This window comes from Anopheles moucheti, chromosome 2 (assembly GCF_943734755.1).
Source record: "Anopheles moucheti chromosome 2, idAnoMoucSN_F20_07, whole genome shotgun sequence".
NCBI lineage: Eukaryota > Metazoa > Arthropoda > Insecta > Diptera > Culicidae > Anopheles > Anopheles moucheti.
In genome coordinates this window covers 82,165,704-82,186,466 of record NC_069140.1, presented here as the reverse complement: position 1 = coordinate 82,186,466, position 20,763 = coordinate 82,165,704, and the positions used below count along the sequence as shown (strand labels likewise).

Here is a 20,763-nt window from a genome sequence, read left to right as displayed (position 1 = left end):
TTGCATACAATTGAGTACAGTAAAATCGGAAATTTGACAGAACTTCGAAAAAAAAAATGTCAAAACGTCAAAAATTTACGTACTCTGAATTGTGAATCCGTACAATGCTTTATTTTATGAACTACGTTGTGTCTTCCCTGAATCTTTCTTATTATAAAAATTTATTGTTATCTCATTGTTTAAAGAACACGAACTTCATATGTGGTAAAAAATGTAAAACTTCAAATAGCTCGCCGATCTTATCAAATTTTCTCATATTTATTGTCTTTTTTTATGTGATCTATATTCTCTGACAAGTATTTTCTAAAAGTTTGCAGTGAAATAATTTAGCTATCATGAAAGTATATCAACTAAGTGGTTTTTCACAAAAAATGTGTCTAAAAAAGTAATCCAAAAAATAAATCTAAAAATAAATAAGTAAAAATAAAAAATAAATGATATATCTTAAAAAATAAGTAAGCAGCATTCAAAATCAAGATCAAGTTATAGACAGTAATTCAAGCAAGTTGTGCTTAATTTTAAAACAAAATATGGTATTTTTGCAGAGAGCTAAAAGAACATTTTAAACTGTTCCACCCTTTCTACTGTTCTGAACAAAAAAACTCAACTTTTGTCGGTGATAACAGTTGGACTCGGCGAATGAAATAATAAAGTATCAAAGGAACTATCAAGTAAAGTCATTCCTTTTCACAGTTCTGCTAGCCTTGGTTGAGTTTTTGCTTTCCAACCGCTCGTTAGTTCGCCAGAAGGATTAGCTTTGAATCAGCAATAAAGAAAATTTAAAGATCAAAGGAGAATGGAGGATCCTTCGGAGCAAAGGAATATAAGGCACTGATTATGAATAAATCTGCAAGCTTACATCGAAAGCTTTTTTAATTTTTATTTCATTCACGATGAGTTAAATCCTGTAAAATCAGTCATCTCATACAACAATACATCTTCCAGGCTCCATAACCAAACACTTGGAGTAGTGCGCATAAATCATTCACATTTGTCGGGCCAGCTTTGGAGAATAATTAAGCTCGCCAGCGCCTGCTTCGATGGAGGCAAAAAGCCTTTGCAAAAACCTTCCCGACAATGCCAACCGACCAGTGAAAGCCACCAAGAGACAAATCACGCATTCCCATAGCCACCTGTGCAATGGTGCCCGAAGTCGAGGGTGAGCTTTGTTTTACGGTGGCCATCCGCACGGGGTGAAGCTCCACAAAGAAACAACCCCCGGCTTGGGGAGTGTGATTTAATTTATGATCCACCAAGTTCCATCCCAACACAACGATTAAGGCCAGGATCGGTGCGGCGCTGGAAGAGCCTGGTTACAAAGGTGGTGGTGGCACGGAAAGTTTGCCCGAAGCTCACAAACTACATGTAGGGATCGTCTTACAACTTCTTCCTAAAGTCAGCGAACAAAACGCTTCGGGCAGCAGGCATTTTATTGGGATTCCTCGGGTTTGCCTCTCGTCGCCTTAGCAACCGTTGAAACTATTCAGCCAACACTGAAGCACCTCACACTGTTTGGGTGAAGTTCAGGGCAATTCGCACATATATCATCATGCAGATTCCACCCTCGAAATAGAGTGTATCAAATGGCAACGGCGTACCTGGTTCTGCAGAGCGCTCGTAGTTCATCCCGAGTTCCGAACAGAGTTTTTGTGCTCCGTAATATCGTCCGCTCGTCTAAGCATCATTTCCACACCTATAAGCGTTGCCCTCCCCCGCACTGCTGGTTCGTGTTGCTTGACGGTTTCAATTGTCTTGAGGATGAGTGGGCAGATTCTGGTGAACGCTATCAAGTGGAGTCGCCTTTCACGGTGCGCAAGAAAGGTTCTATTCGCCGGCAAAAGTCAAGCTTCAAGCAACGCTTGGAAGCTGTCACATTCAGTGCTTCGGATAGGTTGAAGTAGTACCAACTGGGAGGCGTAGAGGCAAAGTGTCTCTAATTTGGAACATTCGGAACGGCACAGGCGGGAACACCTTTCTCATGTGAGCGCCAGGGTTTTGGTGTACGTTTTTTTTTTTTTTGTTTCGTCCCCCTCCCATACCTTCCCGTTCTTTTTTATGGACCATTCTTTCACCGCCCGCCCGGTGGGCTATTCCAATAGGGTAGCGACAGTGTGACAGTGTCACTTCCGTGCCACGAAACCAGGGTACCGTGTCGACACGTACCACCGCCAGCATTAAACGATTCCCCGGTACGTTCACCAAACGATGAAAACGGTGCAGAATGTTCGTCGTTTACGGTGGCCCGTACCATGGGGAAATCACGCAACCTACAAGAAGTCCACGGGTTTGGGGAACGGAACTCCTAGCTCCTTCCACATGGCCACATGGAAGCAATGGAGCATTTTATTTCGTTTCGAGACGCACCTCGACGAACGATACCGTACGACGGTGATCTCTTGAGACATACATGGGATAAATCACGATGATGAATATTCCTCACCATTCAGTAAGAGTACTTGCACGATTTGTGCTAGAGCACACACACACATACACGGGTGGCCATTCAGGTACTAAGGGTGGCTTTTGTGACAGCTGCTCAATGGGAGCCCTGTGGATGGCTTTTACCGTGTCGGAGCAGGAGCTGAATTCGGTTTCAGTTAGTCGTCTAGCTACAAGTGAGCTGTTACACATAGTTTACTGGACAGTTTTACTTCATCGATTGATCATTACATACGAGTGGCCATAATGAGTGAATTTTCCGTTGCTCAACACTCAAGACACGCTGTATATCTTGTGTAGTAAAACCGAAAGGATTCATTTTGTCGGTAAGTGCCTTAAATATGATATCCCAGCAATCTACGCCTTCATCCTCACGGAAGGTCCTTCGCAAAACCTCGCTAAGACGCCAAGGCTTTGCTGCTGGTGAACGAGCCGAGAAAGATAATTGATGAACCTTTTTTACCGCTCTCGGCCGGACACTCTGCCATATCCTTATAGGCGTGTATAACTAGCTTAAGAACAAGCCGCTCACCTTCCGGGATATACGTATCACCATCCAACAATCTTACCGTTTCCAGCTGGATTGTGGGATTTGCTTCGGCTTTGCCAACCCATACTGACCACCCAAGAAACCCCACGGGAGGGGAATTTCTTGCACGGAGCTTGTTTCGGTTGTTTGTTCGTGATCGATGCAAAAAGAAACAAAAAAAGCACAAGAAAATGGGAAACAACCTTCTGCCCTTTATCCCCGAGGAGGAGCGCTTGCGATGGTGCTGCTGTGACTGCCAGCCATTTGCTCGGTCGGTTTGATGTACGACGGGTTAAGTGATTTACATATTTCGCCAACACTCTGCACAAGGGTAAAGCGAGACACAGGCGGCTAGAAATCGCTAGGAAATGCCCAACACACATTCATTTTCCATTCCCAGCAGACCGCAATTATTCTCTGTCGAGAGCCGTTCGATGTATTTAAGTTTGCTAGCCAGGACCTTCGGCAGTGGGGAGTTTTTGTAGTTATAAAAGGGGTTAAGGACTTTTGCAAGGATGAGTTTATCATTGCGTGTAAAGGTATTTCCGGAATCAAAATTACACACACACACACACACACAAACGGACGGACGGACGCACGCTTCAATATGCGTGCCTTATCTGAATTGTGTAAATAAAGCACCAGCGTGTTATGCATGAGCAAGCGTGTTTTCTGATGAACTTTACTGGAGATGGAGTTAATCCAATTATATGTATCTGATTAATGCATCTCAACGATCGATAAAAATGTGCCTGCCATTCGGAAACTAATAACATCAAACATTTCTTTCCCGATCATTGCAACGGTTGGATGATTGTGATACTACACTGATGGAAATAAGTATATAACCACACGTCTTGCCAACTATCTATCAACCTTGGCCGAAGTGCCAGCCCTGCTGTGTTAATATTTAATAATTTTAATAGTTTGTATACGCTTCCTTCCTAAGATTGCAACATACATTATACACTACAGCAGAACCTCGATGAACCGGGGCCGGATTAACCGGGGAGCGTTTAATCCGTGAAGCTTGGAATGACAGCAGTAGAATCAGATTCAGATTCAGTTAGGGCTAAACAATTTTTTATCAAGAGTTTATCTAATTAAACTCCCTGGAAAATTTTCCATAACTCTTTATCAACATATAAATAATACAAAAGTACAAATAAACAAAGAGCAGTTAACATTAAAACCTTATAAACTTATTTAAAGCTGAAAGGCTTGTTATCCATGGAGATTATCGACTGGTTTGCTGTATTATTTATCAAGAAAAACAATTGTACTTTTTATGCTTTTTTTTTCGCTCATCCGGTCCCGGTGTCTCTGAAGGATATTTAAATAATGAGTGCGATATCGAACTCGTTATCGCTGAGAATTATAATCACATAAAATGTTTATTAACTTATTGAAATGAGATGAAAAATAATAAGAATGCGATACATATCATTAATGAAATATAAACATCAGTTGAGTTCTTATATTTATTTCGACCAGTGTATGATGTAAAGCTTTAACTTTCAAGTGCTTATTTAAAATGCCCATAAAAACAAACACAAAAACTGATACGTAGTTTATACTTCTGTATGAAGCACACTTCAAGTGTCTGAGAGGATCCAATTTAAAGCTTTCGATATGCTTGTACCTTGCGTAACGAGGAGCGAAAAAATAGGACTCAAAATAATAAACTTTTATTTACGAAAGCCTTCGATGACGACACCGACGCAGATGTGGTCGTGCGTAAATTAACGCTCCACATCCATTTATGGCACAGTTTCGTCACAAAAGCGCTGCCACACACATACACACAGCCCATACCAGGCAACGCTTTTTCCTGAATTCCTGGATATTTTATTGTGTTGTTGTGATAACTGAACTGAAGTACGGTTAAATTAATGACACCCGATAGGAAAAGCTGTCCCGGCAGTTCGGTGGTACCCGATCGTGCTGATATTTTTCGCTCAAATACATCAACCAGCATCACTTACTAGGGAGCATACAAAACAATGAAAAAACAAAACACAGCCCCTCTTGGCAACGTGAGTTCAATTCCCAGCAGGAAGCTGCACCCGGAACAGGGATTAAGCGCACACGTTTCGATTTTATTTTGCTCCTTTTCCTACAGTCACATTCACGCTGGGGCGTGAAAAATATTTTTTAAAAATTCATCCCCTCTCCCATCCTGCCCCACACACACACACACACCCTATTAGCCTCTTATCGTCAAAAGTGTCCGCTTTCCGTTCGACATACTTTGAAAAAGGGCAGGACCACTACAGAACTGGAAACAATGATGATTGTTCACGTAGCGTTGAAGCACCGTGCCCAACCGCACGCATCAGCGTGAAGCATCGATTGAGTGGAATCGAGTGCCGCGCATAATGGAGCTCAGTTGGCGACAGTGATGGATTAAATTCGATCTACCGGAAGCACACGCAACCCACAGCGGTTCGGGCTTCCGCATGCGAAGAACACAAACGAACCAACAAAAAAATAAATAGTAGTGAATATGAAGCTGCACATGTCTTGAATGACTCCAGGTTTTAGCAACTTTTTATTGTTTGCGACCTCCATTGGTATGCTTTTTGTACTTTTTTATGGGAAAAAAGTGTGTCTGTTAAACTATAAATTTTAGTTACGGTAATAACATCTCTGTTTTCATTACTTTACTTTTTTAGTTTTTCATTTTATTTCATTTTGTTTCTTGATTGTTCTCTTGATTTGTGTTGTATTCATTTATTTATTTACTTATTTATTTATTGAATTATTTATTTATTTGTTTATTTATGTATTTATTTATTTGTATATTTATTTATTTATTTATTTATTTATTTATTTATTTGCTTATTTATGTATTTATTTATTTTTTATTTATTTTTATTTATTTATTTATTTATTTATCTATTTATTTATTTATTTATATGTTTATTTTTCGTGTTACTTCGTATTACTCTTTCGTATTACTCATTTTTGATTTTTTTTATATGTTTCCTTATGTATTTATTTGTATATTTATTTATTTATTGTTTAGCTATCCCTACAATTTAATGTTCCATCCTTCCGACCACATTCTGGGTAAACTCGGTGGAAATCAATGGATTATTAGTTTTATTCACTTTAACAATTCATTTTCATCGTGCTTGTACTAAACGTCTTCGTTTGCAGACATTGCAGACATCCAATTCAGCAAAATCACTGCACGGCGAAGCAAACCGTTGGCCGGAAAGCAACAAATGGAAAACTTAAATAAGACATTGGACCATTATATTAGCACACAAACACCCTACATATTGAACTTTGCCTAAGGAGCGGTTCCTTGTCGCGTCCGTCCGGTAGTGAGTGCACAGTGAAAAGGATACTATTTCCATTTAAAATGTCCTCAGTAGTGGTCGAAAAATAATAATCCAAAAAAAATCCGCACATTCACTGCCCAATCCCAGACTGTTTCTTTTCACGCGTTTTGCATTACCGCACGTCCACCCGGGGAAAAAAAAAGAGAAAACGCTCTCTTGGCGTGGGAGCGAAAACATGAAAGGTGCCCACAGTTCAAAGGATCGCACCAGTGTCGAGAACATTCCGGAGGACAACCGTTTGCCAATAACCCAACGGTGAAACAATTGCACAAGGCCCCGAACCGAACCGTGCCGAAAGCAAGCCGTTTCTCTATTAACCTTTGTGTGCGGCGTTATCTGAACCGCAATCGGGGAACCGGGCCACTCTCTATCTACCCGGTAACGAGCAACGAGGCTGACCGTGGATAGGGGAAGGATGAAAATGCCATCTTCCATTTCTAATGAGCGAATGCTTCCCGAACCGCCCGAAGGATGTTGGAAGAAAATGGAGGACCAAAAAAAAAAATGAAGCGACAAAAAAACACATCCTCTTCCAGCTGAAGCAATTGGATTGTCGTGGTGGCATCTTTCGCCTTCCCGGTAGTCTTTCGTCGGTTTTTTGCTGAACAAGTTTTCCCAATCCCCATCCCCAACCCGAGCCCCGTCGGGATGACGGGCGGTAACACATTCCTGGGAAAAAAAGGAAGCCATGTTGAAATCGTACCGAAAACTGCCCATCCTACTGCTTTTACGCTCAGTTTTCTGCTGTTTCTGTATTAATTTGTCAGTGTCGTTTTTCCTTTGTTTTGCCATCACCCGGTACGCGCGCGTCATGCCCGGTATGTTTTTTTTTGTTTCTTTATGCTTTCCCTTTTGTGTAACCGAATTCCGGAACACTTCGCTGGCCATTATTCTTACGGTACGGCCATTCTCGGGTGACAACAGGCGCGAAAAAGAGACAAGAAAAAAAACCCTCCACCGTTCGCTACTTTAACGAGCCGCAGTGAAGCGAATCTAAGCTTTTCCACCGAGTTTTGCCACACTCATTCACCCTCACTGTTGACCCTGAATTGTTCTCCCTTTTCAGCTGCTGCAGCTGGGCTTTTCTCTTTTCGGGGTTTTTGGGGAAAAATAATTGGGCTATCTTTTTTTCTCCCCCCATTTTTTTTAAGCTTCCCGTTTTTCGAGTACTTCGGTCCTTTCTTAGACGATCATTTCGATGTGGTAGGAAACGGCCATCACACGGTGAAGCGTTCTGCTGCTTTAAAGCCGCCGCATAAACAAGCAACTTGTTGTGTCGGGTTTCGGTGTCCTCTTATCGGACTAGTGTGACCCTTTTTTCGTTTCCTTTCTGCTTGTCCTATCACGGAAAATTGTGTATCTGGGTAACCTTCCTTCGCTACGGAACGTCACGAATGGCGCAATACTTCCCCGCTCCTAGTAGGGGTATTGTTTCGCAGCTTTTGTTATTAGCAATGAACTGTGAAGAGTTGTTGATAAAAATTTAACTAGGAATGTGCTTCTTCATAAAGAGGCTACTTCCGTTAAATACCCGAAGGCTCTCTTTATGCAAACATGTGAGCATTGTTGGTTTGATGATGATGACGATGATGAGGATAAAGAATGATTATTTTCTTGAGTTTATCTACAAACAATTGAAGTATGGTTAGATTGCTTTACAGGGTTTTTGTAATAAAACAACACATATCACAACAAGCTCAGCCCCATGACATTTCAACGGTCTTTCTCGACACCACAACCGCAGCAGGCATAGTTCAATATAAGCACAATATATCACAATGGCAGCGCCGCTTATCACAACACCAATTCGAGGGTAGAAGTGAATTACGATCCGAGCAGTATAAACGTGTCCTAGGATGAATTTTCACAGCCAGGCGATGATTGTTAGTTACATTTACTGTAATTCTCATCAAATAAAACATGTTTAATTCGATAAATGCAGTAAATATTTGTTCCGATCCAGCGGCAGATCAAACGGTAGACGGAGTAGGCGGTCGCCTAGGGCCTCGCCGTGTTGGGGGCCCCAAAAAATTTGTGCCGATTGTGCGATTTTTGAAAATTTTACAACAAAGTTAATTTATAGTAAAAAAATTAATTTACAAGGTAAAAAATTTATCAAAAATATCTTCCTTGGTTATATAAAACATTTGTTTCTATGTGATAAATTAAATGCAGAGAAGAATATCGACTTAGTGACTTTAAAGTATAAACGAAATTGTACCAGGACCAGGACACTAATTTTCCCGTTGGTCGAGAAAAATTTCTTCGAAAACTACCTGTTTCCGAATGAATAATACCAGGAGAGCATCCACGGAAGAGGAGGCACCTAGTGCAGCAATTTTGGTCGAAAACCGCCGAAAGGTATGCAATGTTTAAACACTAACTTTCCCGTTGGTCGTGAAAAATTTCTTCGAAAACTACCAGTTTCCGAATTTAAAGTACCAGGAGAGCATGCACGGAAGAGGTAGCTCCTGGTACTGCGCCGTAAGGTATGCAATGTTTATACACTAACTTTGCAACCAACTTGCAACGCAATGCGCCGTAAGGTATGCAATGTTTATACACTAACCTTGCAACCAACTTGCAATGCAAGTTTGGTGCATGCAAGAAACTTGCAGCAAGATGGCGCGCAAGATGGCGTCCAACTTCGTACTTGCATGCAAACTTGCATGCAAGTTCTTGCAAGCAAATTCTTGCATGCAAACTTGCATACAAACTTGCATGCAAACTTGCATACAAACTTGCATACAAACTTGCATACAAACTTGCATACAAACTTGCATGCAAACTTGCATACAAACTTGCATGCAAGCTTGCATGCAAGTTTGTTGCATGCAAGTACGAAGTTGGACGCCATCTTGCGCGCCATCTTGCTGCAAGTTTCTTGCATGCACCAAACTTGCATTGCAAGTTGGTTGCAAGGTTAGTGTATAAACATTGCATACCTTACGGCGCATTGCATTGCAAGTTGGTTGCAAGGTTAGTGTATAAACATTGCATACCTTACGGCGCAGTACCAGGAGCTACCTCTTCCGTGCATGCTCTCCTGGTACTTTAAATTCGGAAACTGGTAGTTTTCGAAGAAATTTTTCACGAAAAACGGGAAAGTTAGTGTTTAAACATTGCATACCTTTCGGCGGTTTTCAAGCAAAATTGCTGTACTATGTGCTACCTCTTCCGTGGATGCTCTCCTGGTATCGGCAATCTGAAAACAGCTGGTTTTGTATGGAATTTCATACCAGCTAATGGAAAGTTTGAGCGAGATGAAGGATGCTTTCCGTTTCATTCATCTTCCGTACACTAGCGATCGCTCTCACGGGTTTGGTAGTATGCAACAGCAATAGTGATGGCCAAATTTATTCCACACTGCAGGTGTCACCTCTTGAAAAGCATGCTTTCCTGATTTCGCAAATCTGAAAACAATTGTGTTGTTCATCGCCTAAATCTTCAACATGAGCGAAACAGGTTTCTAAGAAATTTCTCTGATTGTTTCCGTATAGTAAACCGATTGAAAACTGTACCTTAGGCGAAAAATCGTAGCAGGCGCTGGACTAATCAGGAATCGTAAATGTACGTAAATCGTAGAAAATGTGATCCAAGTAGTGGCGTTATGGTTCTCCTTAGCGCATACAAACGTTTATATATATAGAGTAGCTTACTAGGCCCGTTTACAGGGCTACGCAACAGAACTCTGAGATGTACGCAAGGGAGCTTTCTTTCCGAGACTTTGCTGGTGTTGTTAAATCATGTTTGAAGTACATCTCCCTAACACCGATAATGCCGTAGCAAAATTAAAGGCTCCGCTTTAAAAATTCCGCCCTGGGTCTCCAAGGGGATTGATCCTCCACTGTTCCGATCAAAGTAAACATCGTTTGTTCGTCAAAATCCTTCGCTGAATGCGTTTATACTGCTCGGATCGTACTTGGCTGATACCGTAGTACGAGTGTTGTGGTAAGCTGCGCTGCAATTGTGATATATTGTGCTTATATTATATTGTCTAGTAATCTCGTTGAAATGTCATTTGCTGCGATTGTTGTGATAAACCCCGTAATAAAAAAACTACTCAAAAAAACTACTAAAAATAACTCTAAAACCCTGTAATACAAAAATATAAACGAGGCCTGCGTCACCCATCATATGGGTGACGCTCTTTAGTACTTACAATGAAAAGTTCATTTGATAGAGAAATAATAGAAAAAGCTCCTTTGCGTACATTAAAAATGAACAACAGAAATTGAACAGTAATTTTAAACATGTATTGATAATTAGATATGTCATAGCAGTTGCATGGAAGTGCAATTTAAATGTGAACTTTTCTCTCGTTTGCCATTGGTTTGAGCTGGAATTTGAACTACAAATTCTAGTATCATACAGCCATGAAAAGCCATTGCATTACTATTAAAATTAATACCAGTAGTTAAAGGTGCCTGAAGCAGAGATGGCATCTCTTAGTGATCCTCAAGGCTATACCACTAAAAGCCTATCTAAATAATGCTGACGATGTTGCTGGGCCACTTTCTTCATGAGAGCCATTTTCAGAGACATTACAGAAAGTTAATGTGCTCGGTATTATTACAACGCCAAACAATTTTCCAACCACCCGCTTGGAATGGTAAGAGCTTTTCCCAACTTCTTCTAACCCGGGACTGCTCGGAAAACCTCAAAACGAACGCACACCTCTACGGTCTTTTAAACTGGTTCCGTACTATTGCAATCGCTTTCAGTTTCCCGTTTTTTTTTTCTATTCGAAAATTTTACCTGGTTCACCCAAAAGATGCTTTCCATGCTCCTTAATGATGTGCTGTGTATCCTTTCGGTGTACCAAAATGCTTTGCCGAGCGAGAGAAAAACAACCACAGCAACATTCTACCCAACAGCGTGTATCAACCACAGCGCCGAGGTTAGTTGTTTGGTCGGAAGGTAACATTGCACTTAACTTACCATTTGCGTAGTGTGGGGCACATGTTTTCTTATTCGGCCTCGGTATCGGTTCTATCCGTTGCTAAACCAGCGCGAACACAGGAAAAACTGGGGCGCACCGGTACGGAACCGGACGATAAACAGCGGTGGCAGAATTTATGACTTAACTCTTCATTTTCGTATTTGCTGGCCCTGGCTAAAGAGCAATAATGAGCGTGTAGTTTGGCCTTTTGTTTCGGGGCAGCTATTGTTTTAGTTACAATTCTCCAGCCAGCCTGCCGGGATGGTCCGGATGCGCTGGAAACAAAACGCAAATGTTTCAACTGTTTTCGGGGCATGCATTTGGGATAAATGTGCAGCAAACCAGGGAACTCAATTGCAGTACGGAATGTATTGTTTAAAATTTCCCATTAATGCATAATTTATTAAAACATCTATAATAAAAACTGTACACGGCGGATAATATTTTTGGTTCTATATTTTTTCTCTAATGTCCGGCAAGGACTCTGACGTTTGACAGTTTTGACAATCCATTTGACATTTTGTAACAACTATCGGTTCGGCTCAAGAATTTTCTGTCCAATCAAAGTGTCTTCGTCTTACATTACTTAGACACACAATTAAAGCATATATTTTCTCAGCTGTCGGAGAATCTGGAAGGAATAGTTTATTTATTCTTTTTTGTACATATGTCATATGTGTTTGACAGAAACTTTGGACGAACGAAGAAGCATTTGTTTACTCAGAATTTTTTTCCCGAGAACCAAATTTTCGCTTTACTTATTCGATACAAAAGTCCATTCCAATCGATTCCATAGCTACCAAATGCAAAGAAAAAAAATCTATCCTCCACTCACCCTAACAACAACGTAGTAAAATGACAGCTCAAAGCAAACGTCAGCTTACAATACATCGCTGCGTAAGCCGTCGTATGCTTTTCGTCTGAAGTATACTCGAACAGTACCCTTACATTGCTTCTGTCTGACAGATTCTGAAGAGGACTTAGCTACAGTTCTCCCAGTAAAAATAGATACTAAACTTTCGACTTCTGTTGGAATTCTTCTTTAGCTACCCGTCTTCTGGGGTGAAGTGATTCTATTACCAAGTGATCTTTTGCTTTTCGCAAATCGTTCAAAAACCCCTTTTTAAACATTATGCTAGAAATAAAAAAGGTTTCTCGAAAGTAGGATCATGTTGCAACGTACAATTTTCAATTAGATAAAAGTAAATCTGCCGATCAAATAGCGTCCTTAAACCAATACTCAATCTCTAATGTAATCATTCACTGACAAATATCTGTGTTAAAAGAAACAAAAGCTGCTGCTTCGGCAGAATTTGCGAAGCAGCCGCAAAACTGCTGCAGTATCCAACCGCAGAGCCCGATGCAATAACTCAAAGTTTTGCTGTTAGCATGCCGTCGGGCACACTCACCAGAACGGAGATGAGATGAATCGATGCGTTGGGTTCTGGAAAATAGAAACCGTACACCGGTCACTTACGACCGATTCTAATAATATTGCGGTGTAATTGAAAACGTACTCACTTATACGACCGTATCGGGCCACCAGGAATAGTACCTTACGATTATTTGCACTTCTACCGCGTCCCTAGACGGTTCGGCCGTTTTGGCGTTCGTCTCGGAAATGGGATGCCCGAAGTGGATGCAACATGCAAATGAATATGACCTCATGTAAAGGCATTAAAACAACAGGCAAACAGGCCACAAACACCCAGCCCGGCATCCAATGTTGCCGCACGGTCATCTAATTGCAGTGCACATAAATTCTGCAACATGAGCGATGGTGAGAAGTTCATATGCATTTTACGTACCCTAGCAAGCTTGCACCATTTGCTGTAAGATGTATTTTCATAGATATGTTTACTTTAAATGATTGGAATAAACACTTGTTAGGCCCATGTGTGCGAGTGTGTGTTTGTTTATAGTGTCCAGTGAGATCGAGTGCCTCCATGAGGCTTCTATGCATCGTATCATCATGCGGGATTAAGCAGAAAATGATATCGTAGTCATGCTGTGACAGCGCATCGAACATCAGGAAAGATAAATAAATGCTCAATAAATGTTCTATGCATTTCATGGAATCTTTCCTCCCGGACACTACACAGGTGATGATTACGATTTATTTAAATAGATTACACGCCTGTGTGCCGGAATGCAACACGATCCGATACAGTTGACAATGGGGTTAAGGAAAATTTAAATTGATAAATTACTATTGATTTAAGGTTTTTAAGTAATTTAATATTTGTGATACAAAAGACGCATTGAAATGTTAGAAAAAAAAAATATTCTTCATTCTTTTCCTTTGTGAAATTTTTCCGAAATACATATTAATCATGTAATCTCTTCCGAATGGTCTAGCCGTATGTGGGAAGTTAAAAAGTAAACGAAAGTGGGCGAAAAACATTGCCCACACTCAACATAATCAACACACACTGCACAAAGTGGTGTTTCATAATTATTTTGTTCTAGTTTTAGTACACGTAAAGGGCAGCCATTAGGAAGCAAAAAACCTCTCATTAGCGAGAATTACAGTGTGTGCAAAAAAAAAAAAACGAACGAAAACTTATAAAAATATAAGGGCCGGCGTAGAATGATCACATATGCGGGACCATTGGTAGCTGTTTGCGACGTTACACAACGTTACATGGTGCACTATCTGCATGTCTTTGAGCATAAGCGCCCAGTGCAGCAATGGACCGAAGCTTTATGCATCAAATTCAGCTTGTTCTACCCTTAATCTCCCATGTTAAACCGACCGTTGCTCGATCTCACCATTGCTAACGCGAAGTAAATAAGAATTTCGAAACCTACACCACAAAAGAAAACTAAACTTCAAACAGTAGAAAATGAGTTCAACACACTCTACCCACCCCCAACGCTAACCCGGTGAAATAGAAAGGCAAAAGCTATATAAAGGGAATGAACTGATCCATGACAGAATGCACACTTATCTCCGATTTTACAGTGCCATGAACATTTATGCTTGACACAGCACACGTGTTTGGGGTGTTCCGCTGCGTTTTTGTCGTCGGCATCCACATTGCATTACCGTGAACGGGGGGCGCCAGGAAAGGACAGGCAATAGGTCATTGCGCTTTATGCGACCCGATAATATAGCTTTCACACATCGCAACCCGACATTTTGCGGTATTTTTCGACATTATAAAGCAGTGAATTAAAAGTTGGGTATATTTTTCTCGTAATGGAGGTTTTTCCTTTTTGGCTTGCGTTAGACAGCTGAAGTAAAGCTGCAACAAAAGGGACGGAAATGGAACGATCTGAAAAAAAAATTGAACCGAAATAAGTAACGCTAACGATCTGTACCGAGCTCATCATCATCATCATCATCATCATCCATTCCATGGCCATCTCGAATGAAGCTCTTTGGTAAATGTACTTCATTGCTTCAATATAGACTGGGAAGCTTCTTCTACCCACCCACACTCATGAGCTTTTGCTAATAGCTCATAGTAGGCAACCTTTTTCCTAACCACACTCCCCCACCCCGTGCCGCTCTAATTTATCTCAAACGTTATTCTAGCATCGTTCCGCGACCAACCAACATTTACTCGGTGGTCAGTGATGAAGAAAAAGGGTTGATAAAACTTCCGCTTCAGCTATTTCAACCGACCGTCCTGTGTTTTTTTTTCCACCCGGCACGCTGCAGCTTATCATTCGATCCTTTCGGGCCTTCTCGGTATTCACTTCACCGATTACACATAAATTTACCATATAACTCTACACCCACCGATACTGATCCACTCTCTGCCTTTTGCTCTCTCTGTTTTGCAGTGAAATTCCTGCGTGAAGTCACACCCTATTTCCGGAAGGCCAGCATCATCTCGGAGGTGGGCTGGGAACTGCAGCGAGCCTTCCTGTGTCCGCTCGGTCCGAACGCTTCCTCACCGCCCGGTGTTGCGCCGCGTAGCCCACCACGGGCCGATACGCGTTACATCCCCCTGCAACTGACACATTTGGCACGCAATCTCAAATACCACGATCCTGGTAAGTTAAAGCTAAACTGCGGAATAATATTTAGACATACAAACAGCAACAGACGAATGAATTTAATTAAATTTGTTGGGTTACAAGAGATTCAAAGTGGATTAACTGCTAAGTAGCTAGTGAAGTCTATAGTGATTAGTCTCCACATCAAAATGACAGCATAATATAGTGTTTTGATAAGAGAATTGATTCTTCCTAAAGATTGCTCAATATTAGGCGCTCCTTTTTGGGGTGGTATTGACCTACTGCAGGAATCCTCTAAAATCGCTCACGGCCAAGCACCATCGTCTGTCAAATCAATGTCCTAGGTCTTTCTGGTGGACGCATCAAAGCCATCACTAAATTTGGGTCTACCACGCCTCCATTGCTCATTGGACGTCCTGAAAATACTTTTCGAGCTAGGTCGTCCGGTGTCATTCTCAAGACATGACCAGCTGTACAACAGTGAGTTCTTCGTACAACTTGCCATTGTCGTGGTTCCTCCATTATCCTTCCAGGCATCTTCCTGTTGAACGGAGTTCTTTAAGTTTCATCAATTTTGAACAAAACCAGTGACGTATTAGAGTGTTGGAATTATACTGGTTATATTCTCAACATATTTTCATTCTTTTTAAATATAAATTAACAATTTTAACTAAAGTGTACTACGTGAAGGAGCTGTACGGTCTTTACACGAACAGGTCGAACCAAAGTCCCATCCGAACCAATCCCCCGTAGCGAGGACTGACTATCCGGCCACGTGGTAAATAAAGTCAACGAATGGCAGAAATGGCCGCCATGACCTAGTAGGTAATTACGCCAAGAAGATAGAAGAGAGAGCTACTAAGTGAAGCTACTATCAAGAATTGAATTCTTAAAAATTCATTTTTGCACTGAGTTCCAAACCAAAAAATTTAATTGCATTACTTTTGGAACTCCTTCTTTTTTATCTTTATCTTTTTAATAAAAGATCTTTTCTCTTTCTTTATCTTTTTAACAAAATAATCAGAGACCCGTAATGAACATCATCAAAATGTAGCTCAGTTTGTAAAATTGAGCACCGTTTCATTCCACAAAATGAACAAAAAATGAATACAAATGAACACTCTCGGTAAACCATACCTTTTGTCTATTTAAAGCTCCTTTCTAGTTCAACAAAGAGAATTATGGAGCAAACCATGGTTAAAGTTTTCCCTCCTCATCTTCTGCCATACACATTCGGACCAACCATTCGGTTCCGGTTTACATTTGCGCTTGTTGAATGAACCATTATAAATATTTATTGCTACTTACGGCATTCCAATGCAAAACCGGATGCTGCGGTCGGACAAGTAAAGTCCATCTCGAAACAGACGTCGCAGCGGTTTGCTGCGATTCAGATGCAAGACTAGTTTCAATAACACTACAAAACGATGATAAAAATACCATCGCATCACAAAACTAGCCCTTGCCCCGTCCTTGCGTACTGCAACATGCGGAGGACGTGGCCACGCTCCCCTTTTGCTATAAACCGTCATGCAACAGCTTGACACTAAAATACGAAGCTTTACCAGCAGCTTTCTCGTAATAGAGTGTGATTTCGTCCAATGTCCTCACCACTCATCCACTGAGGCCACTCAGAGAGAGAGAAAAAAAACCCAACAACCTCCGGGCTTTGCAAAACTAGCATGGGTTTTATTGCAAAAACAAAAAACCCCCCCAAACCTTCAATATGATGACGACATGGTGGCGAACCGCCTGCAAAGACGACGGTTGCCGTATTTCATTTCTCATAAATATTGCACGGTTGTGAAGTTTGTCAGCTAATTGAGAACTGTCCGGAAGCCGTATGAAGATGGCACACTATTCTACCCCGAATAGCTACCAGCTGCTCGACTCATCACAAAATGTCAACCCCTCAACCCCTCTGGCCCGGGTGTGTCCGTGTCCTTCCCCATTGCATCCAGCAGATGACTCGAGCTCTGCTGGCACCGGCTGTATGCAATCACTACTTCTGCACCAACTGCAGTCATTATGCAGCTATGCAGCAGCGTCACTTTATGCTCAACTCTCCCTCCCATCCCCATCGGTAAGGGAGGTCGGAAATGAAGCTGCATCGCTGCTGGCATTCCGGGAAAGAGGGGTGGCTGATAGCTGGCTGATATCTTAAGGATTATGTATGGGATTTTATTTTCACAAGCACATTTGTGTTCCGGCTTCTGCTGCACTGGCGCTTGCTTTTTGCTTTTCCCCCAAAGCCATTATTCTTCCCCGTTTTTGCACACACACACTTGGGCTACGAAATAAGGGAGTCGTTTCATTTCGAGTGTGCTTGTTATGTTTCTTAATGACACACACGCTCCAGCCCCGGTGGAAACGCTGTAGGCAGTTCGATTCTGCTCCGGACCTTTTATTCGAAGTCGTCCGCCTCCAAAAAAAAAAAACCCTCGTCCTTGGATGAGCAGTTTCCGGTGACGTTTTCCCAACCATCAATTGCAGCGAACCGTGTGGTACCGTGCATGGAGGGTAATTCGGGGCCCAAAACTCGCACAAGCAAAGTTTGGCCAAAGTGCTGGTGAGAGCTTACTTTATGGTGCAGTAAAAGACATCAGCACTGTCAGCAGATCAGTCCACAACCGACCGATACGGAATGGCAACGATCGATTCGGGTCGTTGGTCTTTTTCTGCTTCGCTTCCCCTAAGCTACCCCCTTCCATGCTTCGTTCGAAGATTTTTGCTGACCAAGTACTGGAATCTAATTTTTCAAACTAGCCAGTTGGGTTTTGGAGCAACTCCGTCTGCAAAGGGTGTGTAACTGTTGCAAAAAGTTACTTCTTACCGAACTGTCTCAGCCCATTCATTCTAGCGATTGCAAATGAGAAAGTTTCTTTGGTTGGCATCTTGTTGTTTATTTGCCCTAAAAGAAGGTTATTTGCATACAAATCACACACATACACACGCCATAAACGACGAGTTGTTTGACAGATGTGTTTGGCTGATGTTGAAACGTTGTCTTACAAATGCTCTTTATGTTATAAACCTGAACGAAGCAATTGCTTTTTGGGAAAGCTTTTGCTAACATGCAGTTTTCTTGTATGTTTCTGCGTAATATCCCGCACACGTAACTAGTTAGCAAACGAATTTCCTCTCTACTATCAATGCCACAAACGTTCCGACTCCATACGACTGCCACTACCATCACGTTACGATTACAAACGTTGGCAGCTTAACGAGAAATTGCGATTGGACCGATTGAGCGATGTGTTCGCTTCGGGCAAATCCCTCATTTGCATTCCGCAAGCTACGCCGTGCACGTGCTGCTCGCAATAGGGAAGACGAATTGGCATTGATAAAATTGAAACTGAAACATATGCCAGCGGGCGGGCGTCTGCTTCCTTCTGCACGTCACCACTTGCCACCACCATGAAGGCAAGGCACCTAATGGTGAATGTATGCACAACTCCTATCCGGCTCAATACCTTGCCGTAATTTATTTCAATTCGACTTAGCTAAATATGCTCCTGCCGACGAACATTCGGCATTTATTTGCGATACGTCTTTCATGCCATTTGAGTACATTCGTTCGTCGGGTCCGGTCCGGTCGAGTTGTCAGGGGCAGAGCGATGTGGGTCACGTGGGACCCCCTGTCCTATGCACTGCAGACATCTCACATAAAGCTTGTCGATCTTGTTGACACACCAGCTGCTTCTTCTTTTTCTCTATTTACGCAAACACACAAACTCATCAAGAGTGGCATCGTGTCCTTGCCGGGTGATATCCACAGCATGAAACGGTGCCGTATAGAACCCGGATTTTACTGTGTGTTTTGTTCGTTGTGCGGAGCATAAGGAGGAATGGTGTTTTAAATTTGCCAACCATAAGCTTCAAATGGTAAATGGGATATTCAATAGCAATCACAAACTCCCACTCACCCACACACATCTAAACGAACTGAAATGAATCCGACGATAATCGACACTCGTTGACCTGAAGAAAGTCTTCAGCGTGGAATCGGTTCTGGCTTTATACCGCTCGGTTTGGCTGGGAAACTAAACCAACAAGCACTTGAAAGCTTGATGATTACACCTATCTTTCGGCCTTCCGGTGTTGACATGTGGCCCTGGGTGGACCATTTATTTTCCTTTAACAGTGGGAACTGGCAAGTGTCGACCGAAAACCACCCCCTCCCCGTTACCGAACCCCCTCCGAGCAATCGGAATCGATTGAAAGATAAAACAAAACCGATAAATACATCTTGCCTGCGCTTTTGCCCTCTTCGTTACCCTGCTCCTGCCATGGGGGTTTTGGTCGTGTTTTCTACCCCTTTGGGGGATGGCGCCTGTACACGCCTGTAAGCGATACGGCAGATTGATACGGAAATGGAAAATAAACTGTGAGCATCAAATTGAAATCAAGCGCCTAACCGATCTCGAGGGTCGAGTTTGATTGGATGTGTTACAATTTCTTTGCATAGAATTTCTTTCTTTTAACATAAAAATGTTATTTAAATGAGGAAACAATTGGCAGTCTTAATAAGTATAAATGATGATCAAATAAATGCGTACAATTAATTATGCGTATCTTCCAGTTAATAGAAACCAATTTAGTACTGTTGAAATTTAAAGAAATTTACAAAAATTTAAAAGAGCTTTATTATTCCTCTGGTGAGCTATAAAGAAGTTTATCGGTCAGAATATTTGCAATGACGTTTCACGTGCTTGCTAAGGAATAAATCATCAGTATCGCTAACAAATTACGAATCATATCTTCAAAGGCAGTTGTTTAAAGAGATGGCAAAGCAACAACCACATTCCTTCCATCTCTTCATTGACTTCAAGGCCATATCTAAATAGAAATAGGCAGGATAAAGCGGTACGACGCAATGAGCTCTTTTGGAGTTTTGGACAAGCTTACCATATTAGAACGAATGACAATGGTCTGATGGTGGAATCAGGTGATGGTGGATAGAAGACTCACAGAGTCCTTTGCTACCACCAAGAGTCTGCGGCAAGAATTTTGGCTATCTTGTCTATTCTTCAACCTAGCGTTAGAGAAGGTCATTCACGGCTTGTTGGTGGACTTCGGTGACCATCTTCTATAAGTCAATCCTCATCTTGGAATACACCGATGACATAGACATTATTCGGTTTCGCGAATTACTACCAAGGAAGTGAGCAGGTGGTGGAAAACCTTGAGGTTGGAGATTAACGAGACAGTAACGATCGAGGCATCACCAGTAAATCCAAAACTTCACCCATCTAGCTTGAAAGGTCTGCACCGACAAGAACATTGCTGTTCTTATTATGACTATTCGGAAAGAAGAAGCCACCTTTCACGACGAGCGAATCTGGGACTATATAAAACTTATATAGTTCCGGTACTATAATACGCACCTGAGACATGAGAATGAGGAAACGACGAAAAGCCTTAAAACTGGAGAAATCTTCTTAACCGCGTTCAAGAGGAAGACGAGGAAGATTGTTTGGCCCTATATGTGTAAAGACAATGGCATAGCCACAATAATGATGAAGTTCGTGAAT

General features: G+C 41.7%; 1 protein-coding gene across 1 annotated transcript in view; it reads left to right on the top strand.

The window, feature by feature from the left end:
* The window catches only part of LOC128297365 (beta-1-syntrophin), a 72,299-nt gene that overhangs the window by 29,067 nt on the left and 22,469 nt on the right, over positions 1-20,763 (top strand). Inside the window, exon 4 of the mRNA XM_053032994.1 lies at positions 15,053-15,265. Coding sequence (XP_052888954.1) covers positions 15,053-15,265 — 213 coding nt within the window. The remainder of the gene's footprint in view (positions 1-15,052; positions 15,266-20,763) is intronic.